The sequence below is a fragment of the Humulus lupulus genome, chromosome 7, assembly GCF_963169125.1.
Source record: "Humulus lupulus chromosome 7, drHumLupu1.1, whole genome shotgun sequence".
NCBI lineage: Eukaryota > Viridiplantae > Streptophyta > Magnoliopsida > Rosales > Cannabaceae > Humulus > Humulus lupulus.
In genome coordinates, this window is record NC_084799.1 from 208,585,908 (window position 1) to 208,613,826 (window position 27,919).

Sequence of the window (27,919 nt, forward strand, 5' to 3'; positions counted from 1 at the left end):
TATTGTACAGACTGAGGTGATCGAGCGTCGAGCATCGCAAAGTACGGCCCCTGTATCATCTGCTGCTTCTTGTGTTGGCGATAATGTCGACGGTCAGTTCCCGCCTGATATGGATATTGTCACGGATGTCCTTGGACCCCGCTTGCGTTATAAGAAATGGTTTGGGGAGTTTCCTAGGTTGAAGGCAATTGGCGCAAAGAGGGCAGCATCTTCGTCAACTTCTCAAATGTCCGGGCAATTGCCACCTGAAGTGGACACCATTTTGCAGCAAAATCAGGACAATATGCTAGAAAATCATAACCTAAAAAAGCATACGACTAAACTTTAGAGTCGTCAACGACGTCAAGATTTCCTGCTCAGTGCTTTGTTGAAGCAGGTTAGTGAATTGGCTCCTGGTTTTACTGTCGACTTACCAGAACAGGATCCGGACGAGGACGATGATGCTGACGGGGGCAGGGATGATGAGGCGGGCAGTACTCATTTCTAGAACTTTTATTTATTTATTTAAAGTTTAATTTATTAGACATTTAATTTACTAAACTACTTTTATATTTTCATGTTTGGCGGAGACAATAAATATTAATAGTTGTAATTTTTTTTTAATATAATTTTAATTTTATTTCTAATTAAATAATATTACTAAAATATAAAATAATTATTAATTTATTAAAATCAAAATTTAATAATTAATATTAATATATTGAAAATAAAATTAGTAATATAATCAAAAAAAATTATTTAAAAAATACTTTTACCGGAGCAAAATTACGTCGGCAAAAGTCTCAACCCTCACTACATATATACACCTTTCTCGGCGCAAAAACGCTCCACTAAAAGAGTCATATTTTGCCAGTGCATTTTTGCACCACTAAAAGTGTTTTCCACAACAACGCGACAAAAATTTTTACCGGCGCATTTTTTCGTCGCCGAAAGATACCATTGCCGGCGCATTATGTTATGCGTCGGCAAAATTTCAATTAGCGATGGGGTACGTCGCGGACTTTTGACGGCACAAATTTGCTTCGGCAAAAGCCATAGGGCTTTTGCCAATGCAAATTTGCGCCAGCAAAACCTTACTTTTGTCAGTGCAAATTTGCGCTAGCAAAAGTTAGGTATTTTGTAGTGTGATATCACCGTTTGAATGTACCGATGCCATGAGTGAAAGAATGGATTGGTCGGAGTTGGTTGTGGAAGGGAACCGTTGAGGAACGCTTCTTTGTTCTTTGCCCCAATCGAGATGATGAAATCACGCTGCCATTGTTGAAAGTACTTATCCGTAAGTGGAGGGGACGCAAGAATGAGGCCTAGGTGATCTGCTGTGCCTTAAAAATAGGGATTGTTGTCATCTTGGGCAGGTTGATCTGAAGGGGCGAATGAATCTAATCGATTGACATAGGGATGCTGCTACGGTCGCCGGTTTGGTGCAGTGGAGTTTCCTCTAGCTATACAATCACCTCGAAAAAAGTTCTTGACTTTGTGGTGAAGAATATAATTTGCATATATGGAATACCAAGGAAGACAGTCTTGAACAATAGTATCCAGTTCTACAGCGAGCTCTTCACACAATTTTGCGAGAAGAACAAGATTATCAAAAGCTTATCTTCAGTGCCCATCCACAAGCAAATGGTTAGGTCAAAGTCGTAAACAAAACCCTCAAGAGTTCTACAAAGAAAAGGCTCAAAGAGGCTAAAGGTAGATGGCCAGAAGAATTACCACAAGTCTTTCGGGCTTACAGAATTACCAAGACATCATGATAAAGTCATCAATTTATTGTGACTAAAAATTATTCTAAAGAATGTGGCTAAAAGTATTATTGGCAACCAATTACAACTCTAATTTGTGACTAATACTTGTTGTGACTAAATGTAATTTTAGTTGCAATTTTTTGTGATTAAATGGAATTTTTGTAAAAATAAATTTTAGGTTATAACTAAAGCTACATCAACTAATGATAATTTGTGATCAAATATTATTTTTTTTAGTCACAAGCAATCTTTTGTTGTGACTGAAAAATTGTCTCAATATAATAGTTTTCTTGTAGTAACTAACGAGATATTTAACAATCACATTTGAAAGAATTCGTTAATAATAGTATGCGTAGTGAAAATGAAATTTTTGAGGACTTGAATGAAGAATTTTTATTTTTAGATTTAAGTGACATGTCTTATAAAAAAATAAATTAAGTAGAAGATTATTCCTGATATATACTCAATTTGATTATACAAATGTGTGTTATTCATGAAATTCGTGATAATTTAAACAGTTAATTATATCCTTTTGAAGAAACCAAAAAAAAAAAAACAATTGACTTTATACAAGAGCTAGGAGTAAGGTGTTTCTGTCTCTACGGAGATAAGGTGTTCTGCATGGGTGTGTGTGACCATCTGTACTAAAAGTAAAAATATTTATTTCTATATTACATTCTGTTCTACATATTAAATTGGATCTTTAGAAAAAGAACAAGACTATTCCATAAACTTAATGCAAGGTCACTATATAGCATTGTTATAGTGATAGTAGTGAATATGAATTAGTTTTTTTCTCAAGACTTGATCTTTCTAAAAGTCTAGTCTTCCTTCACACATTGGATCTTTGGGTGAAATTATTACGGTTATGTTGACAACTCAACTAATATGATACCGACTTTGTTCTCATCACCAGTCATCAATTCTACTAATAAATTTTCCAAACAAACTTCAGTACAGTTTTATAAATAAAAAGTGATATTTTAGCACAAATATTCTTATAACACCGTTTTCCTTAATATATCAAAAAGTGTTATGGTATATATTTGATAATACTTTTTCGGTCTTCTTAAAAGTATTTTTTCTTGTAGTGGTTACATTTACCATGCAAAACACATTGTCAAGACAAAATTCATCTCATCTGTTTTTGTAAACCCACAAGTATTAGCTACTTATAATGTTTAATATTCTTAAATTCTTTTATTTAAATTTTCTAATACACCGTCTAATTACATTATGTATACCTAATACTAATTAATATAAATTTTGATATTATATTTGAAAGTTCCAATATTTTAATTTAATAATCTTAATACATATCGATACTAAAGAGTATAAATAAATGGCCGAATAAAACAGAGGAGGATAAAAAAAATTGATATATCTTATTTTATTTACTCAAAATATTTATAATGACTATTTAGTTAATTTCCGAAACTAATTTTAATATCAATGACAGATAAAAAGTCTTGAAATAATTCATTTTTATATTCTATATATATATATATATATATAGAAATAGATATCAAATATATATTTTACTTATCTAATTCTTTAAGTAATTAATAACACAATCTTTCTCATAATTATATAGTTTTCAGAAACTTAATTGTATCCTATAATATTAGTACTGTCTTTTACTCTGTGTAGTACTTATATAGTAAGATGCTAAAATTCAAATTCATTGTTTCTTTACTAATATCAGAATTTAAGGTACAATTAATTCTTAACAGATTTTCTCTATTATATAGTACGTAAGAAATTGTTATATCTATTTTTCGACCTAATTTCAGATATTCAGATGAAAAGCGAGGATTCCTCATTAGTTGAGATTGATAAATGTCTCGAATTAGTAGATGCTTTTTATAACACTTTGAAAATTGTAGGCCTCTTTTATATTAAGATTATTAAATTAAATATTAGAACTTTCACATATAGTTATAATTTATATTAATATTAGGTATGCATAGAGTAATTAGAGGGTGTATAAGAAAAGTCATATAAAAGAATTTATGAATATTAAACATGAGCAGTTAATATTTGTGGGGGGACAAATACAGATGAGAGATGAGTTTTGTCTCGAAGTGACAATGTGTTTTGCATGGTACTGAGGTGGCCAAATATTGAACTATCGATATGTCTTACATAATGTCTATATGTGTGTAGTTGGGTGTTTATTACCAAAGGAAAGAAGAAGACATTTCAATCAAAAAGGGATGGCAAAAAAATCCGGTGAATCAGGGTGGGTTGGAGCCCCGACCTGATAAGGCGACCTATGATCCAGATAGAAGTGGGTTGGGTCGAATCTCGACCCACCCCAGATGTTGTTATTTTTTTTTTTTTTTGTAATAAAGAAATTTTTTAAACAACTATTTAAGGTGATCCACAATCTAAATATATATATATAAGACAAATTATATTTAGGAGAGATAGTGGAGAAAATTGATGTTTGGCTATGAAGTACATTAAATTTTATTTTATTTTAGTATGCAAGATCATTTATAAAAAATATTTAGCCAACTCATTTATGTCTAGTAGGACATATTTTTTTGCCATTTATTTTTATATTGTAACATTTAAAAAAAATAGTATTTCTTTTATTATTAAAGAAAAAAAAAAACTAACTGGGTCAGGTCTAACTCGCTCCATCACATCCGGGGCGGGTCTGACCTGACCAGTATCAAGAGCCTTAACGGGGCGGTCGGGTCGGGTCAGGGCAGAAGCTTAGCGGGTCGAGTCAGATCTTTAGCGGGGCGGGGCCGACTCTCCCTATTTACATCCCTAAATCAAATAAATGCATGGGTCATCCATAATATGTATATGTAGATATAATGATATTGAAGTATATATTTATTTATAGCATTTCATAATCAAAATGTCATCCTTAAGAATTGTAATTGTAAGAATTGAATGACATCTATATTTAACAACATGGGAAGGGCATTAATTAATTTTTCCATATTGTTCAAAATTCTCTGTTTATTTTAAGAATCAATTTATTTTTACAAAGAGACTATATATAGAGTAGGAATTTCTATTATTATCATTATTATTACTCGATAAAGAAGTTAAATTTAACTTTTTAATATGCATACCCTATGATGATTAGAGACTCAATGATGAATTTTGATATCAATACAAGATGGTGATTGACGATTAAATCATCGAGATAAGGGATAATAAATGAATGAATTGAAATAATAACTACTTTCCTCCAAACACATTAATTCTATATGTTAAATCATATATATGACCTTGAAAAAGGCAAAACATAAAAGAAAAAAATTGTTATCATACAAGGCCAAAGGTTCACAGTCATGCCATGAGCAACACAGTAATTAAAAACCACAAACTACAATATCATCACACTAAAGCCACAACTAGATTGCCTTCAATTCTGCTTTGGATTATAACCGAACTTGTTGTATGTGAATATATATACGCAGAAAATATTGCTTAGTTAAATATATAGTATAACAACTGTATTAAACAAACAAAATAATCTATCAACTTATATAGATGATATTTTATATTATATATATGATAAAAATTTGTGCATTTAAATATAATCTATCACAAGAAGAGGTACTAACCCAGCCGTTGTCCGAGACCAGACCCGAGAACCCCCAGCCGCAAGCCCAGCCTTTGCGCTGTCGAGCCCAAACCTGAGACCCCCTCACCCGTCGTCGAGCCCTAACCTCAAGCCACCAGTTGTTGCCGTTGAGCCCAGCCCCAACCCCCTGCCGTCGTACATCCCAGACCCGAGACCCCCCACCAGCTGTCGAGCCCAGCCCCTTAGCCACCAGCTGTTGCCGTCGAGCCCAGCCTCGAATCCCCTGCTGCCGTCAACCACCATGTTCTGAGCCCTTGCCGCCGTACAACCTTGAGCTTTCTCCCTTTCTTCATCTTGTGGTTTTGTGCGGCTGAGAAAATGAAACCTAATTAGGATTGATAAGCTACCTGGGGTCAAGGAAAAAAAATAAAATTGGCATACCTATATAAATATTTTTATATTCATTAGTTGTTCAATAAGGTGTGTTGGTGTAGTGTTAGAGAGTACTTAACTTGATTTGGAGGGTGGGGTTCTAAACTAATTTGGAGGGTGTGTTGGTGTTCATTTTTATATTGCTTGAAATATCCCCTCCAGATCAGACTTTCGATCTCAAATTTTAATTTCCTGCATTCATCTTGTATGTTCCCTCGAGATCAGACCTTCGATCTCACCCCGCGAACGTCTCCCTTCATTGTCAAAGTACATATACCAAGGACATGGTCTCGGTGTTTTGTCCTCGGTACTACCTGCTTTTTTTGTAGTGTTGTCATTTTTAATTCCCTCAAGCTTGCAAGTTATAAATAAATCAATTTGGCACATCACACCAACAACACGTGACATTGAATAATGGGCCAGGGAAGAGAACTTTGGTAACATATAGAATAAAATATATTGATCTACCGATAGTGTATATGGTAGTGTCATTGATGAACTCAAGTCAACCAATGTATATGTTTGCTCATAAACATCGAGAGGAAGCAAGCAAAACATTATCATGTTTCCACTAATAAGTAAAAAGTTGTATGCTTTATGTCATCCCTAAAAAATAGCTTGGTTTCATGTCACTTTATTATAAAAGAACAATGATTTTTTATGTGATTCAGTAGTTAAATTTACCTAGTCCACGAGTCACTTTTATCCAGATAGTCTGGGTTAGAGCTTTGAAAGTAATTTCACTGAGTTTGAGTACAAAATTTGTGTATGTCCCATAAATGACTATGATTCAAGCTATTTATAGACATGGTTTACAATAAAATACTATTGATTACAATCATTATTCAATTATGAAATATACTTTCTAATTGTGTAAAATTCAATTAGATTTTTTAATCAATTAATGTGAACGGACAAAATCTGTTTAGAATAAGTAAGATACATAGATGCCTAAAACTTATTAATTAGTTGGATATATGGGCCTCCTATTAACATATATATTTTCCATGCACTTAGTATCACAACGATTTATAACTATACTAATAGTGACTGATATATATATATCCCTCTTTTGTCCTCAACAATTAATAAGATTCATTATTTTGAGTATTGTGTGTTACACGTGAATGTGTGTATGGAGGTTGATATCTTTTCACTCAAATGTCCGTTTTAGATAATTTTTTTAAAAAAAATTTGGTATATTTTTTAGATTTATAAGATTAGATCATGTGAAATCTTAAAATTTATATGTGGAATATACAATTTAGATAGAGAAATGGAGGATGTTATAGGAGGGGCAATCAATTCCAATAATTATAATTAAAATGACATATTTTGGAAATAGGTAATTATAGGGCATATATAATAATTATTAGTAGGTATTATTATGCATAATATGTGATATTTTCCAAATATTAATTCCTCTGATTGCTAAGGTTTTAATAGTGTGGACCCCTTCCATTTTTCACTATAAATAGAACTATACTCTAGCAGAACCACATGTAGACCTTAGAAAAAATATTAGGAGAGTTTAAGTTATATATATATATATATATATATTGAGATAATAATGAAGTCCTATAGTTTTATTTTATTCAAGCTTCTCGTACTACTGGGACATCTGTCACTTGCTACTGCTTGTGCCTGTTACGACTTCTTCTACTTTGTACAAACGGTACCTATAATGGATTTTATCTCTCATTTATTTGGGATTTTTTTTTCATTGCCAAATTGTTATTATTTTGTTTTTTTGTTATCTCTTCACATGTTCATTATATTATTTTATGTTTTATTTGAAAATATTACAGTGGCCGGGTTCATTTCCATTTCAAAAGAATGAGGCCGAAGAAAACTTTGGGATTCATGGTCTTTGGCCTATGCGCAACGATGGCTCCTACCCCTCTGATTGTTGTAATGACGAGTTAGATATGACAACTGTTAGTATTCATCTGCATATATATATATATATATAAATATATATATATATATTATAAATATGAGTTTAAATTTAATTAACACTTTTTTTAGTTATTTTCTAATGTCATTAATTGTAAAGTTAGTAAATAAATTAACAAAAAAAAAGTAATAAAATCATTTAAATAAGGTAAATAAATTGAAAATAAATTAATAATAAATGAGCCATAATAATACATATTTTATAATTTTATATAAATATATTTAAATTACTTTTATAATTATGTTCTCAAAACTATAACTGAAAAGTATTTATGTGTTTAAATTTATTATTTTCTTCCTTTTATTAATTATTTAATTTGTCATTTGATTTATTTTGATTTTCGAAACATATATGTAATAATAAATTAATACATAAATAACTCTAGAATGCACCATATATTCATCTCTTCTATATAATAAGTGTGTAGATAACGAACTTTTTTTGTTTTAATGGTTTTTTTATTTTTTTAATGTTAATTTTAATGGAATATTTTTATATTTAACGGTAGTTTGTAAATTCTTAAACTTAAATAAAATAAAATAAATAATCAAAAAAAATTAAAATATGATATTTTTGAGATATTTTACAATAATAATTATTTAAAAATAATAAATAATTAAACAAATTAAAATATGATATTTTTCAGATATTTTACAATGATAATTATTTTAAAATAATAAATAATTAAAAAAAATTAAAATATGATATTTTTCAGATATTTTACAATAATAATTATTTTAAAATAATAAATAATTAAACAAATTAAAATATGATATTTTTTAGACATTTTACAATAATAATTATTTTAAAATAACAAAATCATATATTTTATAACTTAAATAAAATTTAATTAAACTTAAACTCACTTATTAGAATAATATCATATTAAACATATAATATAATTTACTGTGAATTATCAACTAATTATTTAAAAAAAATAGCAAGAAACTTAAATTTAAAATCTACATATAATATTTAATATTATATTAAATATATAATATATAATCTCTTGTTGTCACCCCCAAATTCAAAAACTAGAACAAACATAAACTTAAATTAAAATAAATAACTAACTTAATTAAAATAGGATATTTATTTTAAAATTTATATGACATTAATATAAATTTAATAAAAAATTAATAAATTTTATAAATAAAACTAAGCAAACGTACATATTGCACGTTGCTTGTATCTAGTATATAAAAAAATGTGTTTCTAACAAATTCTTGGTTTAACAAACACGTCAGAATATTTAGTATATCACCAATATATTAAGAATTTTATCATTTTTCTTTAATGTGTATGTTTTTTTAATAATTAATTAATGTTATATGTTTGTATGTAATAATGACACGTGTTAATTTATATAGATTGACAGTTACATATATTAACAATTAGATTTTTATTCTATAATTATGAATGAAAGAGATTAATTTTGATAACATATTTTATAAATTGCAAGAACTCAACATATGAAATTAATAATGAGATGGCATTAATTTTTTTTTTTAAAAAGAAGGCAATCACCTTTATATGTGTAGATACAAGAACTGAAGGAGAAATTGGACAAGGAGTGGCCAGCACTAAGCAGTCTTACAAACGAGGCTTTCTGGAATCACGAGTGGAAGAAACATGGAACTTGCTCAAAGAAAGAACTTGGCCGATTTAAATATTTTGATACATGTCTTAGGCTAAAAGACCAAACCAATATTCTCAAAAAACTTGAATTAAAAAGTATGTCCTTTAATTTTATTTTTGGATAGTTAGTTTTTTATTAATTATTTTTATTAAATTTGTATCATTAATATATAAATTGAGAATAAATAAACAATATTATATATAAAAGAATGACATAAACATATTAAATAAAAAATTAAACGAAAACATTATTTATAATTTTTTTTAAATATATATAATATGATATGTTTTAATTATATATAAATAATAATTTTTTTAATAAAAATTAAGATTACGTATTATATATTATAATTATAATGATATTTTATAATATGTAAATTTATATTAATATAAGTATTGAATATCAAGTCTTGTATTATATAATATAATTTTATAATACAAAACTAGATATTTAATAATTATATAAATTTAAATTTAAATGTTGTATAATTTTATTATTATAATAAGATTTAATACAAATAATTATATTAATATAAATTCAAACGTTATAAGATTTTATTATAATAATATATAATACATAATACTATTTTTTTATTAAAAAACTTATATTTAAAAACAAAGCATCTTACTTTTTTTTATTACTTAATCTAGGTTATATATATATTTATATTAAATAACAACAAATATTATAAATATATTATATATAAGTGTTGTGTGTACAAATAATATGGTTGTGTTACTACATAAGTAACTAGAATAACATTTCTTCTATTAAAGATCGTTGAAGTGTGATTTGGATAATATCATGAATGTTTTATACATCGATTAGGATAGTTTGTGATCTAAAAAATTATCATATTATTATATTTTAAAAAAAAATCATCGACAATGTTTTAATTTAAAAAAATATATATATATGTTTATGTTATTATTTTATATATAATATTATGTATTTATTTAAAATTTATATGGCAACATAAAAACATAATAATAATTAATAATTTTTTTAATAAAAAGACTTAGTACGCGCATTGTACTTTACTTGAGCTGGTTATCATTAAAGATGTGAGTTCTTTTTTATTTGATTATGTTATTGTTGTGAATGGATTTTTATATATTTTTAAATTGCATCTAATAATACAGATATTATAGCTAATGGGAGTGAATACAAAAAAAATGACATTGAAAAAGCTCTACGGCAGGGTGACGCGATTCCACAACTGAAATGCAATAATGCTGCTGGTTATGTTCAACTTGAAGAGGTTATGTTCTGTGTGAGCAAGAAAAAACGAAAGCTCATTCACTGTCCAATCAAAATAGAGGAGACCAACATAACTGGCGAGATTAAGATTCCATGCACAAAAGATATTAAGTTCCCACCTTATACACAGAAGAAACCTCCTAATAATGAGAATATTATTATAAGTATCATATTAAGTGGTAAAGTATATGTTGTGTTAGCTGTGCTTATGTTTTACATTATTATTCGTCTCTATAGGACTCCCAGAACCCAAGACTCTCGATCAAATAAAAAAATTAATTAAAATTATTAAAAATATATATGTATTTTATGTAAGTTTGTTAGTGTATTTGTACGGTTCAATATATGCATATCATATGTATGTTATTTTAAAAGTTTTTAACATCATTACTTTCTAAGTTATGTGTCCATTTGTCACACTACAACAATAATATAAGATTTCTATGACTTTATTCGGAAGATATTAAAAGTCTACAATGTACCTACACATCTCACGTCTTCCAGTGAAAGGCATTGAAAGGTGTCAAAAAACGAAGACTTTCAATATCTCCTACTGCCAGGAGACGTGGGATGCCTCTCACTTCTCTTAGTGGGAACATTAATCAAAGTCCATGCAGGAAGACTTTTCTATCAACATTTATATTAATCGGTTTATTTTTATTTAAAAAATTATATATGTTCTATCGACCAAATCCTGATTATTAATTTCTTCCTTTAGTGCAATGGAAAAATTAATAAATTCTATAAATAAAAAAAACATGAAGTATCTAATATATATCGGTAAATTTATATTTGAAGTTGCAATATTTTGGCTATGTATAAATACGTAACAAACAAAACAAAGAATACATTAATAAGTGAATCATAAACTAGTGGGCCTCGTCCTAGCATATATATTTTTCATTCTGTTAGCTAGTGTGTCATCAAAAAGTATTTATTATCCTATTTATTATATACCTATTCTAATAGTGACATTTGATAAGATTCATTTGGAGTACTGTTGTGTTGCACATGGAAGTATAGCTTTGGTTATCTGCACACAAAGTCTATGAATTCACACTTAAGACATATATAAATACCCAAGTTACCTACCGTACGCAATCGGCCCAGCTGTACCGTTCGTACGAAAAAGTGATGGCTTATTGTCAAATTGGTAAAAAATATGTTCTCTTTTTGATTAATTCACCCTTAGGGTAACATATACAACCTTATGTAATAAGATTAAGCCTAAGCCCATATTAAACATACACAAAATTAGCCCATATACAAGAATTTCCTAATACTCCCTCAAGTAGAGCATGGAGATCACAAATGCACAACTTATGAAGTAAATACAAAAAATTGTGCTTGCCTAAAGCTTTTCGTGAGGATGTCGGGAAGCTAATCATTAATGGAAACATGTGTGGTAGAAATAATGCCATCACGAACATAATGACTATCAACTTTAATATGCTTCGTGTGCTCATGAAAGACAGGATTCTGAGTAATGTATAGGGCTGATTGACTATCATAGTATAAGAGCTTGGATGGCGGATGTGTGACACCCAGACTCGCAAGCAAGACTTTGAGCCACTTTAACTCTGAAGTGACACCCGCCATAGAACGGTATTCGACCTAAGCAGAAGACTGAGAAACCGTATGTTGTTTCTTAGTCTTTTCCAAGAAATCAGGGAAAAGCCAAGAAACACAATCCAACCAGTAAGAGACCGACAATTCAAATGACAGGTGACCTAATTAGAATCACACCAACCTGTCAGAAATAACTCACAATTAGTGCGAAGAAGCATTCCTTGACCCGGACGCCCTTTTAAGTAGCGAATTTACGAAGCACCGCATCCCAATGATCTTGACGAGGTTTTTGCAACTACAACAAAAAAGGTCACTTGCGTCAGTTTTAACTGCCATAATTGGGTTTTTGCGTCATTTTTATATGTGATGCGGAATCCTATGATGCAAACCAGGTTGGTGTTTGCATCAGTGGGGCACTGCTACAAATGTCAATTTGTGACAGTGCCCACCTGACGCAAATGCTAGCATGGCTTGCATCAGTGAGGCATTGCCACAAATGTTAGAAAACAAGTATTTTTTGCGTCAGTTGGGAATTGTCACATAAATTATTAACTAGGAAAATTGCAAATGTTTATGCCAATTTTCCTGACCTATTTTGTTAAAAGAAAAACAACAACGAAAACAAAAAATAGCAGCAGAAACCGAAAAATAGCAGTATAATAGAAAAACAACAGTATATATTTTTTAAAACATTTATCTAAAGTTAACATTTATGATCAAACCTACAAAAGTAATTCATATTTCAAAGTTAATCTATGTATATAGGTACTCTTGTGTTCTAAAATTTCTAAGTATTAAACTCACTTAAACTAAAATTTCTTCACCAACTTGCTCATTTGCCAACTGAGATACGCCATAATTGATTCAGTCCACTTATCCTGTATCTCGTTGATTTCGTGAATCGAATATGGTGTCGTATTTGTAAACTAATTATAAAATATTTAAAATTATAAGTTAGAAATCATCTAAATAAAATCATGCACAATAGTGTAAATTAAAATTAAAAGGTAAAACAATACCTCATTTTTTAAGTAGGTTTTTGGTCTAGGCTGTGAAACCAACTCTCTAGCAAACTTCATAATGTAAAAGCCACACTCGGTTGGCCCATTTTGTTTATGACACTATTACAACATAGTTATCCAAATTTAAGTATTATATTTAGCAAGTTATTATAATATGACAAAAACTTTAATACGATAAGTAATATAATTTACTTACCTTAGGAACACAAACTTTTAGATTGATTGAATCTTTTTATCTTCGGTGTGTATCATATTGATCCAATGCCGTGTAGAAAATATTAATATTTACCCAGTTATGAGTTTGAAATGAAATCGTAAATTAATTAAGTAATATGTATAACTTACATGATAATCATCTCCTTGATTTTCGGACGAAAATGTGAGTTTACAGGATCCAAAAAAGCTACTGAATGACTGTGTGGCTAAATTATTATTAACATCCAATGATAGCTACAATAAAAAAACTTGTGTAAGATATTTATCAATAAATAAAATATATGAATATAAAATTAAATTGATTTGACTTGTTGTTCCAAGGACAAATTAGAAACTGTGTCTCTAGCTTCATCTGTAGAAACCGATCGAAGAGATTTTTAGCACGTATAGACTTCGTGACAGGATTACCACGAATGAATAAGCAACATGACTTAGCTTGGGTTGTGGTAGATAGACTCGCCAAGTCAGCTCACTTCCTGCTTGTCAAGACTACGTACACTACAGACCAGTACGCAAACATTTATGTTCAAGAAATAGTACGACTGCATGGAATCCCTAAGACCATAGTATCTGATAGAGGATCAGTGTTTGCTCAACTGAAATGCAATAATGCTGGTCCATCCAAGAAAAAAAAAAGGATGTCCAACTTGAGGAGATTATGTTCTGTATGAGCAAGACAACACAAGAGTTCATTCACTGTCCAATCAAAATAGAGGAGACCGACATAACCGGCAAGATTAAGATTCCATGCACAAAAGAAATTAGGTTCCCACCTTATGAAAAGTAGACACCTCCTAATGAGATTATTATTATAAGTAGCATATTAAGTGGTAAAGTATATGTTATGTTAGCTGGGTTTATGTTTTACATTATTATTCGTCTCTATAGGACTCCCACAACCCAAGACTCTCGATCTAATAAAAAAATAAATTACAACTATTAAAAAAATTATGTAAGTTTGTTAGTGGATCTCTAATATGCATTCAAATGACTGTTAGGGAAAATTCTCGCTTTTCTTCTTTTTTATTAGCGGCAAACCCTCGTTGCTAATATTTTTTTGTCTGCCGCTAATGTTTTTTTTAAATAAAAAAATTAAAAAAACTTTATTAGCGGCCGACTGCTGGGTTCGCTGCTAATAGCCCTCTTATTGGAGGCGGATTCAAGTCTGCCTCTAATTCATCCACCCCTGGCCTAATATTGACATTTCTTCTAGTGATTGCAACAACCTTGTTGTACTTCTCTTTTTTAATCTTGTTTTGTTGAAACACTGACTCTGGTCTTGAACTCCCTTTAAAGGTTAGCGAGTGCTCTTCTCCTCTCATAGTGAGTCTTGGATAAACATCTTCCCGACTCCTTTAGGTTCAACCTCGCTCTTACCCACATTATGCTCCAATTCAAAATTTGTGTGCTTGTGAGTTGATATAAGTATATAAAACATACCTGCTTTTGGATCTATCAAATGTCCCATTTTCTTAAGACAATTCATACGTCCAGTGTTCACCTATGGGAGTTTGACTATTGAATAAATTTTTTGTTGCCTTTTTTATGAATTATGTATAAGCCATGGTCGATACCTCATCAACTGTGAAATCGATAACCGATGGTACTTGGAGTTCGTAGAATCATATTTTGGAGAAAGAGATGTATTTGAGATCACCCTGGCTGGGCCATAAGGAAGATTTATTTTTTCAAAATAGAGTCCCTTTAATTATAACGATAAATATTGGCATTGCACTTACGGTATAACTGGATCGTTCCCGATAGCTCTGATGAAATTAACAACTCACTTTTCCTTATTGAGCCACTACTCCGTGACCAGGCCAATAATTTGGTGCATTTTTTTTCCTGGCTTGCCACTACCAGATTCTGAATGAGGACGGACAAGTCCCGGATTGTCTCATTGTCAATAATTGAGCAGAATAAGGCCCATGCCGTGGTGCTGGACATGGTGCCCATACAAGTATAAAATAGTTTGAAAAGATAAAAAAATAAAATTAATGGCTGAAAAAATAACTATTGATGAACCAAGACTTTTGTTATGTATAATTCTTTGGAATACAGAGTAAAACAAATTTTTGTTATGACAACTGTATAAAAGTTGTACAAATGAAATTTTACGAAAGGAATAAAACATAAAAGAAGAATAATTTTGTAACAGAAAAGTTTCTTCGCATTGTGGTGTCATCAATGTTCCTCACGCATGGAAATCAAATTTGGTATGCAGGGAAATTCACCAGCTTTCTCAACACGCCCCCTCAAGCTAATGTAGGGAGTTGACACCACGAGCAGCTTGTCCTTGAGAAAGGTATGTTGCGATATGGAGAGGGCCTTGGTCAATATATCAGTTGTTTGATGATCCGTTGGAATGTATCTGATATCTAATTCTTTGTTTTCAACTTTGTCCCTTAAAAAATGAACATCCAACTCTATGTGCTTGGTTCTAGCATGAAAAATATGATTGTTAGCTAATTGTTTTGCCCCTGAATTATCACACTAGATAATAGGCACTCCTTGAGTCTTGACATCAACCTCGGTGCATAAGGATTGAAGCCAAGCAATTTCAGTTATGCTTTGTTCTAGTGCACGGTACTTAGCTTCTGTACTTGATATTGCAATTCCCTTTTGTTTTTTTTGAACACCAAGAAATCAGATTTCCTCCAAAATAGACTGCATACCCAGTTGTAGACCTGCAATCATTGAGTGACTAAGTGCCCAATGTGAGTCACAAAATACTTCCAAGCTAATTGTTGAGTTGGTTTCAACACTAACCCATGGTTGATGGTCCCTTTAATGTACCTCAAGATTCTTTTGCAAGCAGACCAATGATTCTAAGTAGGAGAGTGCGTAAATTGGCTTAGTTTATTGACTAAAAAGGCAATATCAAATCTGCTTAGAGTAAGATATTGAAGACCTCCAATAACACTCTTTCAAATGGGTCGTTGTCTTGAAGAGATAATTTTGCCCCTTGGCACATTGGTGTAGGAATTGGTTTGCAATTTATCATGTTTCTTCGTCTAAGGAGATCTAGTGTGTATTTGGTTTAAGATAGATGTAGCTCTTTTTGCCCCCTCACTATCTCAAAACTAAGAAAGTAGGTGACAGAACCAAGACTTTTGAGAGCAAATTTGTCATAGAGGGCAGCAATAACTTTGGCAACTTCAGATTGATAACTAACAATCAAGAGAATGTCGTTGACATAGACAGACAGCGGAACCATGCTTGTAAACGAACAAGGAGGAGTCGGCAAGGGCTACTCATTAGGGCTTAATTAGCCGCTCCTTGTGCGTTCTTAATAATACAAGTAATGCTGAAAGTTTTTGCTAAAATTAAAAAGGAACAAAAAAATTGCAAGATTGATCTTATATATTATTTTTCGATCGATTTGGAAATTGGAAATTTGTTTGCAGTTGAACAAAAGATTGTTTAGTAAGGGAATTATCATGCAAGAAATAATTAATTAGAAAGAGACTTGTGTTGTGTACCCAACTTATTATTATAAAACAGGATGATTTTATTCCTCATATTAAAACATTATTAGAAACATATATATATATATATATATAGTAGGAAGATGATAAAAGGGAAACATTATGATTAAAATATCATACAGTACATCCTGATAAGGTCTTCATTAGTAAGTAGCAGTTGAAACTCACTCGATCAAGATCAATGTGGCCACATTCAGCAAGAGTCCCATGTCGTTTTTCACTTCTGCAACCGTGGACACATTGCGTGGACTATAGTCTTCGTTTTGTAATTGAATTGTTGCAGGAAATTTTCCATCTTTAGACTTCTGGATTGCTCTGGAAAGATCTTCCCATTTATTCTCATAGCTAATAATATCACCTTTTGGGAAAAAGCCTGAATCAAACCCATTCCATTCCAGTTTCTGCTGAATATATTTGAATCTTGTAGCCTCTGCAACCATTTGGATAACAACTAGAAGATTTTGACGAAGCTCGTTTGTGGGATCCTTGCTATCAAATTTGTGAAAAGCTTCGAGGGATTTGTCTAATGCCTTGAATCCCAAAACTGTTTTCTCTCTGTTTCCTAAGCTGACATAATTAGTTGCCAGATTAACATCGACCCTTTTGGTACATTGTTGGAAAAGTAATTTTTTCGATTCGGGAGGAGCTTCTTTGAAGAAGTAGCAACGTTTTTCTTTGTCAACTTGATATGCTATCACATATGAGTTGAGAGCAGATATTGCAAATGTGATGGAGACAGTTTTGTTGAAGAGTCTTACATAGACAAACTGTTTGTCTTTGACCGCTTCGGATTTTTTACGCAACAATGGAATGCCATTGCTCTCGGTTCCACTAGACAGCTCTCTTCTTAGAGATCCCATGAACATCTGGTATGATCCCACACTCACATCTTTGAATTCAGTGTTGAAACTCACAGTTTTGTAGCTTGCTGTTTGAGGGAACAAACTTGCTTCCATTTTCAAAGTGATGAGACTTTATACCCTAGATTAAGTATATACAATGTTATATAACTTTATAATATGATCAAGTAATTATAAAACAATTAATTGTGACACTACTTCATTTAGAATAAACAAGAAATTGGCCATATATATATATTTACTTAGAATAATTAAATTTTAACTTGTATGTGATATAATCAATTTATTAATTATCTTACTATTCTTATTAAAATAATTTGAATATCACACTAATAATATTCTATTTATGTCATATAAATGTATCGACTTGTAAATACTACATGACGTACGTTTCACTATAGAGCTTGACTAGGATGAGAACTATATACCTAGTCCAGAATTTTATAGTCTGACCAAACTTATAGATCAAAACTCGACTATACATAATAAAAATTTTAAAGCCTTGACGGACTTGTAGTATAGAGCTTGACTGGCATGAGTAAAGCTCAACTATACACGATCGATATTTTAAAGATTGAATGGAATTATAGTCTAGAGCTCCACTGGTGATCATATTTGAAACCTGTAGTATAAAGCTTGACTGACATGTTCTTTAACTATACATAATCGAGATTTTATAGATTGAACGGACTTGTTGTATAAAGCTCAACTATACATAGTAGAGTTCGACTATCATGAGTTGAACTTGTAGTATAAAGCTCCACTATACATAGCCGAGATTTTAAAGACTGAGTGAATTTGTAGTATGGAGATCAACTATACATAGTAGAGTTCGACTAGCATGAGTAGAACTTGTAGTATAAAGCTCCACTATACATAGTCGAGATTTTAAAGACTGAGCGAACTTGTATTATGGAGATCAACTATACATAGTAGAGTTCGACTAGCATGAGTAGAACTTGTAGTATAAAGCTCCGCTATACATAGTCGAGATTTTAAAGACTGAGCGAACTTGTTGTATGGAGACCAACTATACATAGTAGAGTTCGACTAGCATGAGTAGAACTTGTAGTCTAAAGCTCCACTATACATAGTCGAGATTTTTAAAGACTGAGCGAACTTGTAGTATAGAGATCAACTATACATAGGAGAGCTTGACTGGTATGAGTAGAACTTGTAGTATAGAGCTCGACTATACATACTCAAGATTTTAAGGATTGAACGAACTTGTAGTATGGACTATATACATCCTCAGTATTTATAGGTCATTTTAGAAAGCTCTTTCAGAACTAAATGAAATGATAAAGTTATTTACACATAGATTCATATTTAGTGTAGAAATAAATAGAGATTTTGAAATTTTAACTCGTAGATAAGATAATTTTTAGGAGAAAGCTTCATTGACCGGAAGAGAAGTACATGGAAGTATGAAATACAAGCTAAATAAACGAAACAAGATTTTTCTAATGTGCAATATTATTAAGCTAGGTTTACATATATATAGACTGGGTTTCTAACAAACATATTTAATAATATATATATATATATATATACATTTAAATATAGTTCTTTGCTTACCTTAATTAGACGAAAACTTGATGTCTTTCTTCACAGGCCTCTCTCCTTGATATCCACGTCGGATCTGTTATTGAGGAAATGAGAGTGCTATTTATTGTAGTATGTTTGCATATATATACTATCTTGTTGATAAGGGTAGGGGAATCTATCTTTATACTAGGAAGAATTAGAGATAGCTTAATTGACTTGATTCCCTTCTCCACTATATATATACCTTTAATAAAGTTGTAGATTATTCGATTGAGAATTTACACTGAAGACAAAAATTACAAATAAAGAGGCATCTCTAGTCACTCTTAAAGATTCCCATTATTGATCTGACTTCACTTGCTTTTCCTTATTATATGATAAAAAATCACTTATGAAACACATGCCGATTAGCATGCAATATACTCCTTGCTTTTATTAAAGTGGTTACTTACTCCACTAGGTGACTGATCATTTTTCGATTGCTTCCTAACACAGCTAATTTCGAATACTAGTTTACATCCATCTTTTGATACCCAGTTGCATCCACCTGGTCCCCACCACTCGTGCATGTACTCACCCAAACACATACCTAACTCTCGTTGAATGATATTTATGAAATCTTGTGAACGGAGAAAAAAACTTCACCTTCACCTTTCTCAGAATTGCGAATTCCCTTATACATATTAGGAAAGCATTAGTTGAAACTACTATAGGCTTTTTTTATTTTTTTTTTCAACCATCAATAAGAAGTGCACAGAAAATATTTGGATGACTCTCAAATATCATATTTAATATCTGCCTAAAAAAAATATTATGCTATTGTGGTTTAAAAAAACACAGTGTAAAATGGTAGGAGTGGGGAGGCATAGACTTTTCTCAGTAATTTTTTCAAAATAATTGCGGAGAAAAATCTCATTCCCTTTATTTAGATAATAATTTATAAAATTACTTGTATATAAGAATATCTTATAAGTTATATTATTATATAAATTTATTTATAAAAAATATGGTATTTTATATTAAAAACTTTAAATATAATTTTGTATTGAATATAGTATCAATAATATAATTTTATTGATATTAAAAAAATTAATCTGAAATTAAATTATATATGAAAAGAAAAAAAATAATTATATATTAAAAAAACTCTTTCTCTGATGATTTTGTTTTAAAAAACCGTAGAGAAAAGAGCTAATTGTTTTAAAAAAATTATACAGGGGTTGGGGTAGTTAATACTAATCATTTGTAATTAATACACATTTTTCCCGCTATTGGGGGATTAATACCACTTTAATGCATTGGGCTGCTTTGAATAGAGACCGCAACCTAAGTTAGATCCATGGGGCCCACTGTAGAAAGTTGCCTACTTTATGGGGAATATGCCCCAGGTACTGTCAGGGCGTGCTGCGTGTATCTCTGTGCCAGACGACGTAGTAGGAGTATGAATTTTCGAGTGGTACACTCAACAACAATGTAGACGTATTACCAAAAGGTTGTCAGATGATCTTCTGACACTGCAAACATGCATTGATTGACACCTGGCTAGTCCTCTAGGTCCCGAGGACAAGATCCTTAACCTAGAGGATAAATGCTTGTAAAGAACTCAATGACTACTAACTGGTTCTCAGAGCATGGCCTCAGGCAGATGTTCGAACCCTGTCTTTATCCGAGGGACGTGACCCTTCTTTGGAGACGTCCACCCCTCATTCTCGGGGCATGGCCTCACTTAGAGAGACACGTGTCTCTGCCACGTGCCCTGCTCACATTGGTTTTCGATTGCCACATGTCCTCTGGTGAAAACCCGAACAATAAATGTCATCCCTGTTTGGTAATATATTCTTTTGAGAAATATTCTTTTGGCAATCAATCAAGTCGAAGAGCCCCATTTGATCAAAGGAACTCATGTGATGTGAACATTTATTTATTACTTACCGGCCACTTGAATCCTAATCCACAATTAAAAGAGATGTAATATAATTCCAATTGTATTTTTCTATTGAGACGACTTAAATTTTTTTGATCAATATTAACTACAGCAGCACATGGAAAGTGGAAACACCTTCTAATTAAGCATATATATATATATATATAAAAGACCTGTATACATTAAAAAAAAATAAAGTTTGTAGAATTAAAAAAAAAAAAGAAAAACTTTGACCTAGGACATTAAAAGGTTGAGCATTTTAAGGTTTAGCGGTGGGTGAGGTCATATGGCAACCGTACTCCCCACATACGTCATTAAATTCCTTTTAAAAATACATGTACGTCCACTAGCTAGATTGCTCCAGATTGGATCCAATCTAACCTCCTCGTTCTTCGTCTTCTTCTTCTTATTATTATTTTAAAATTGTGTCCATAAGTTGTAGCTCTATAAATAGACAATCTCTTATACCAAGTAAAAATATATGTTTACTATAACATTTGAAAAATGAAGCATTATCATAAACTGATTATGTATTACACTAAAATAAACAATATTATTATAATTATAATCTAACTAGTAATTATAATTAATCTACCTAACATATATAATTAACAATTATAATAACAAAAGAGTTGAGAAAATTAACTGTTTGTTAAAAAAATTATAATTATTTATCTTAGACAATGTTAAGAACTTTTGGTCCTTGTGCTGCTGAGACACAGCTGCCCAAGAATCATAATATTCAAGAGCCCTTGAACTCACCGTAGTGCCAATGAGGCGAACAAAATGGTCTTCCTCATCTCCCGCAACTTTGTATGAGCGAGGGTCAAACACTATGGGCAGTGGTGCACTATGTTCTCGCCTTTTCTTATCTAGATCTTTCCCCAGTAGCAGTCCCACGACCACGAGTCTTCTTTGGTCGTGTGAATTCTCATCACCGTGGTGGCAGTAAATAACAAAGAATCTTCAAGATTATTAAGTGAAATAGTTAGTGTTGTGGTGGCAGAACGATAGCTTGGGGTATAGGGGAGGTGGGGGCAGTGGTTAGGGTTTGGGGTCAAGAGTGAAAAGAAATAATTTTGGTGAATGCCAAAATATTTCTTGCGATGATTATCTTAGTATTATTGTTAAAAATGTCGTTGCTATAGAATTTTTTATTTTTTTTAAGTAATGGGTCTCTTGCTGTATGAATAATCAGCATCTACCCCATTATGATCCATGTGTATTACTATTCATAATCTAATAGATATAACCAATTAGTCATTATCAAATTATCGATAATGCCTGTTAGTTTAGTTGACATTAAATTGAGTTGCAAATAATTATTATTCTACTCCACATAAAATTTTTAAACATTTTTCAATTAATATGTGTTCCCATTGTGTATTTTTATTGAGATATATAACTTCCAAAATTTGAACAATCATTAATAGCAAACAAATCGTGGGGAACACGCGATTTCAGTTCTAAGCCTAAGTTTTATTTCTTTTCTAATTAGTCAACTAAAAAGGCCATTGAAAATCAGTAAAATAATATATAGTATTAAAGTTTGTGGATGTAATATAATGATCCATTATTTAGCAACTTGAGTTACTCGATCGATAATGTAATTAAATATATTTGAAAAAAATGCAAGTAGTTATAGATTAAATTTATGCCTTGAATGAAAGAACAGTATATATGTATGCAGGCCTATATTTAATATATGTTTATAAGCCACAAATTGAGAACGTTATGCTGAAATTAAACTTTAAAATTATTTTTAACATTTTTTCTTAGTATTTTTTTTTTACTTTTTTATTTTATCCTATTTTCATAACTTTTTCAAATAATGTATAATTTTTTTAAGAAAAAAACTCTTCCTTTATTAAGATGCTATTAGATTCCATGAGCCATTACATGTGCATCCAATATGTACACAAACATTACACACAATATTGTGACTGATTTTTCAACCAATCACATTTATCTAAACTACATCTCATATTGCTTTAAAATGTAGTGTCTAATATCCTCTATTTATTATTGAAAATTCTTGTTATTATAGAAGTAAAATGGAAGTTGACCTGTACTAATTAATTATTATAATATATTCGAAGCAATTATAGCAGTACTCCTATCATGAATTAATTATGTTATAAAAAGAGCTTTGGTCCTATCTTGGTTTGACACACCAACAAGCTATAGCAGCCCACAAAAAAAAAAAAAAAAAACATATGATGAAACGGCCAAACGTGATGGTGCAGATTGTGGTGGCAACATGGCTATGCATCTGGTCGAGCAGTAGTATTATTGCATTTGGATTGGGATTGGGAATTAACTACAGCAATGTGAGTTTCAACACGGAATATTCGGAGAATATTACTGAGCAACGTTACGAGAGTTTCATTAAATCTCTACGAGAAAAATTGAAGAGTGAAACCGAGAATAATCGAAGCCGTGGCATTCCAGTGTTGCGCACTGCATCCGAAGCGATCGGCAACAAAAAATTTGTGTATGCGACACTTCACAATGATGCAGGCGTCAGCATCACATTTGCACTAAATGCTGTCGACGCATATGTGGTGGCCTATCAAGTTAACGGTGGACAAAATCGTTGCAACTTCTTTAAGGAATTTCCTGCCGATTCGGAAGCCTTGGTTTTCCATAAATGTCTTAAAACTGGTGCTGGTCTCCCATCTAGTTATGGCGAATTAGGAAGCAGAGAAAAAACCCAGTTGGGATTCGTGCCATTATCCCTATGCCTAAATAGTTTTGAAAATTTTGATGGCACAGGGAATACTAAAGATGTTCGTAAATGTCTTCTAGTTGTCATACAAATGGTTGCAGAGGCTGCAAGATTCAAATATATTCAGGGAAAAATGGTTGCAGAGGGACTTTTCCCAGGAGAAGATATTACACTCCTTGAGAATGCATGGAGCCTTCTTTCCACAGCAATCCAGAATTCTAAAGATGGAACGTTTAGTCCAATTCAATTGAGAGACGAAAAGTACGTGCTCCAATCTGTGACCATGGTTGACGAGGTCAAAGACCGCATGGGACTCTTGCTCGCACTGAAAACCCCGTTGGAAAAGCCGTCCAAAAACCCGTCAAAAAACCCGTTGGAAAAGCCGTCCAAAAACCCGTCGAAAAACCCGTTGGAAAAGCCGTCGAAGAAGTTGCCAAAAGATGAATTTTGAAATCAATATAATCCATCTCTCGTTGCCCTACACAACAATTAATAATAAAGTGGGTGTTCTTTTTTCATTTTTTTTAATAATAATGTTTCGCTTTTTATCATCTTATTTTCTACTATTATAGGATATCTGTAATAGTGTTTTAATATTATGAGCAATTAATATAATCACCCTATGCCACTTTTTATTATCATCTTATTATTTTCTAATTAATTTGAACGTAACTCCATTACTAATTAACAAGCTTAATTGTGTTCAAAAGTCAACAAATTTCCACATCCAAAAAAATAAATTAATAACAACTAATTAATAAATTCATCATAACTCCTCTATGGGTACTTTGTCTAAATTTAGTTCCTGATACAACTTTTCTCTTATAAAAAACAGCCTCATTATTATAAATATAGGCTTTAACTTCAATTTTTACACATGGTATTGTAGGAAAATACATGAAAAATGATTAAAGCTTTTAATGGGCTTTTAACTTCACACTACTACAAAATACCATTTACGGGACACCTTTTTAGGACACACACATAAATGAAAGTCTTTAAAAATATTTATGGAGTTTTTAGGACACTCGTTGAGAGTCCTGAAAAAACACAATTTAGGACTCGCAATGAGTGTCCTCAAAAAATATGTGAGTCCTAAAAAAATCTGGGCTAAAAAATGAGTGTTTTACTTAACAGTTTTAAGGACTTGCTTTGTGAGTCTTTAATACTCTTTAAGGACTCGCTTTGCGAGTCCTAAAAACACCTGGGCTGAAAAATTATGAATGATGACTTTTAAAGACTCGCTTTGCGAGTCCTAAAAGAGTATTAAGAACTTTCAAAGCAAGTCCTTAAAATTGTTCTTTAACATATTTATAAAACTTGTATTAGTTAAAACAAAGTTTTTTATTAATTGGAAAAATCTTGTAAAATTTTTAATAAATAGTATAATTTTTAAAATAAACTAAATTATGTAAATATATATTTATAAAAAAGATGTATTTATTAAAAACTTTTAAAATTAGATTTTTTTGTTTCTAAATTTTTATATTATTAACTTTTGTATTTATAATAATTTTTATATTAAAATTTAAATTTAATAATATAATGAGATAATAGATGGATTTATGCCTCAAATTATGTATTATTTTTTGAAATGATTAATAAATGACATTAAAATTTAGAAATGGAGAATAGATTGAATTTAAAAAGTTTTACTTTTGTTAATTTAAATTATTATTTATTGCTAAGTAAATAATAAGAAATCTTTAAATTTGATAAATGAGATTCATCTAGAATTAAATATTTATATTTAAATTATGAGAATTAAAATAAATAAAAATTTGATCAACCCATTGGTATATTATTATTTGAAATAAATATCAAGATGCTTATAATAATATTTTTTTAATTAATAACTTAATGAGATAAAAAATTATAATTCTATTACAAAATTATTTATTAAGATTATCATATATTTTTAATTTTTTTGGAGTAATAAATTTTTTAATTGTTTTTAAATGTGTAGTTGACCCAGAAGTAAACAAAAAAAAAATCCTTTCCCAAAACAAAATATCTGAAAACCCTATCTCTTTTCTTTCCAAGCCACTCTCCCCTCTCACACTTCCCCGATCCATCTCCTTCTCTCTCTCCTGCTCAAAACACCAGCAGCTGGGGGCTTCAACTACGACGGCGAGGGGCCATATGAGGCTTCAACAACGGTGGAGGTCGACGGGGCTGACAGAGGCTCAACGGGACTGCTGGAGGCTTGACGACGCGGACTCGGATTCGTTGGTGCAGGTAACGATCTCTCTCTCTCTCTCTCTCTCTCTCTCTCTCTCTCTCTCTCTGTAGTTGACCGACGACTGGGTTGCATGGGCTGGAGATGGTGGTGCGACGGGGTGCCATGGGTGTTCAGTCCACGGCTCTGTGTGGTGTTGTCTTCTCCAAAGCCGACCACACTCCTCCAGTCGATGGTACACCGACGCTCCTCGAGCCGTGCGAAGCCACCGCTCGCCACCGTTATTGGCCCCAAGGTTTCTCATTCTATTTTACTTATTTTTAGTGCCATTCCTAATTTTTTATTGTTTATTTGATAAACTACTTTCATGGTTAATGATTATACAGTTATAAAAAAAAAAGACATTTTTGGTTTCAATTGATTGTAGATTCTTTTTTCTTCTTTCTAAAACAGTGCATTCATTTTTTCCAATATATCTGTTTATGTTTCTCCCAAAGGGCAAATCAGCTAAGCCTTACTTATCTTACCTCAACCACAGGAATGTTTAGAGTAGCACCATAATTCTATATTTTTCTCTTATGCAGCTGAAGAGACTGAAGTTGAGAAAAAACAACTGGAGCTCGGAATCTTATAGATTTGATGAAGTTTTTACAGACACTGCCTCCCAAAGGCGAGTTTACGAAGCGGTTGCCAAGCCTATAGTTGAGGTAACTCATCAAGAGACTAATGACTTCTACAATAATTAATGAAGTATTGATTAATTTTGCAATTGGTGCTGAAATTAGCATAACAAAACAAGTTCTAAAATAGTGATTCTAGTATGTGTATGTGTTTATGCTTTGCATTTTGTCCCCCATCTGTTTGTTTTTCTAGTTATTTTTCAAATGGTTAGTTTGGAGAGTGTACATTGAGACTGGTTGTTGATCTCAAATTTTGTTTCATGGAAATTCTGTAACTTATGGATATTTTGTTTTTGTTTTGTATGAATTTTTCGCAGAGTGTCTTGAATGGATATTGTTTACCGAGTTTTTCGGAAACGAATAACTAACGGAATAATAAAAAGATAAGAACTGTAGAAATGCTGAAATGTAACTAAACAAACAGCGTTTTTACGTGGTTCAGGCGTTAACAAGCCCTAGTCCACGAGTCGATGTTATTATACTTGAAAAAGGTTACAGTAAGATGGCTGGTGCACAAGAACTTCACACACTCACAGTGTTTCTCTCGGGTTCTCTTGAAGAAGATGAAGCTAGAGAGATTTTAGTAGAGTTTTTGCTATATCCTTTTTTCGTCCCCCTTCTTGTAAAATGAAAGGGTCTTTATAGCTAGGGTTTTGGATTAGGGTTTTTCTCTACGTACATGAGTCTTAATTACACCAGCCATAAATAGGGATACAATTACTGTAGTAGCATGGCTACAAGACTCTATGTGGGTATATTTACGTGAAAGTATGGGGAACACACAAAGTCAGCCGTCTTTTCCAAGTTGTCAGCGGAACAGTAGGCGAAAAGGTACCCTTAGGCGTGCTGGGATGTGTGCGGCTTTGACCTGACGGGCGTGTCAGGCGGGATCCTGTGTCAGGCAGATATCATTCCAAATATGCCTCCTCCAGGACTCGACCGTTTGGCTTTGTTCCGTGCGAGGCACGGAACTGCTTCCGCGGAGACCACTCGAAGAGCTTCTCCTGGAAGGAGCTTCCCCGGAGGATACCCCTTCGGGAGTCCGGGAGAGTTGACGAGTTTCCGTATTGTGTTTGCTTGGAAGAGTAATCCGGACACCAAGCGGGAGAGGTGAAGCCT

The 27,919-nt window shown here is 31.6% G+C and overlaps 4 protein-coding genes across 5 annotated transcripts; 3 read left to right on the plus strand and 1 right to left on the minus strand.

The window, feature by feature from the left end:
• The first annotated feature begins 7,255 nt into the window (after positions 1–7,255).
• LOC133790183 (ribonuclease 1-like) lies at positions 7,256–10,877 on the plus strand. Its single transcript, XM_062227717.1, has 4 exons — positions 7,256–7,405; positions 7,539–7,667; positions 9,229–9,421; positions 10,469–10,877. The coding sequence occupies exons 1-4, from the start codon at positions 7,301–7,303 to the stop codon at positions 10,867–10,869; spliced, it is 828 nt and encodes a 275-aa protein (XP_062083701.1). The 5' UTR covers positions 7,256–7,300; the 3' UTR covers positions 10,870–10,877.
• A 6,003-nt stretch (positions 10,878–16,880) lies between these two features.
• On the minus strand, positions 16,881–19,427 carry LOC133789341 (ribosome-inactivating protein gelonin-like). Its single transcript, XM_062227196.1, has 2 exons — positions 19,320–19,427; positions 16,881–17,862 (listed from the first exon to the last, which is right to left on the minus strand). The coding sequence occupies exon 2, from the start codon at positions 17,835–17,837 to the stop codon at positions 17,046–17,048; it is 792 nt and encodes a 263-aa protein (XP_062083180.1). The 5' UTR covers positions 17,838–17,862; positions 19,320–19,427; the 3' UTR covers positions 16,881–17,045.
• A 4,023-nt stretch (positions 19,428–23,450) lies between these two features.
• LOC133792695 (ribosome-inactivating protein gelonin-like) lies at positions 23,451–24,392 on the plus strand. Its single transcript, XM_062230599.1, has one exon. It carries the CDS (start codon positions 23,451–23,453, stop codon positions 24,390–24,392), a length of 942 nt encoding a protein of 313 aa, XP_062086583.1.
• A 1,540-nt stretch (positions 24,393–25,932) lies between these two features.
• On the plus strand, positions 25,933–27,111 carry LOC133790185 (kinesin-like protein KIN-UC). Of its 2 annotated transcripts, none has more exons than XM_062227719.1 (2): positions 25,933–26,179; positions 26,705–27,111. In XM_062227719.1, the coding sequence occupies exons 1-2, from the start codon at positions 26,084–26,086 to the stop codon at positions 26,864–26,866; spliced, it is 258 nt and encodes an 85-aa protein (XP_062083703.1). In that variant the 5' UTR covers positions 25,933–26,083; the 3' UTR covers positions 26,867–27,111. The 2 variants fall into 2 exon arrangements, with proteins under 2 accessions (XP_062083703.1, XP_062083702.1); XM_062227718.1 differs by lacking the exon at positions 25,933–26,179 and adding an exon at positions 26,187–26,415 and having other exon boundaries at positions 26,705–26,881.
• Positions 27,112–27,919: the final 808 nt, after the last annotated feature.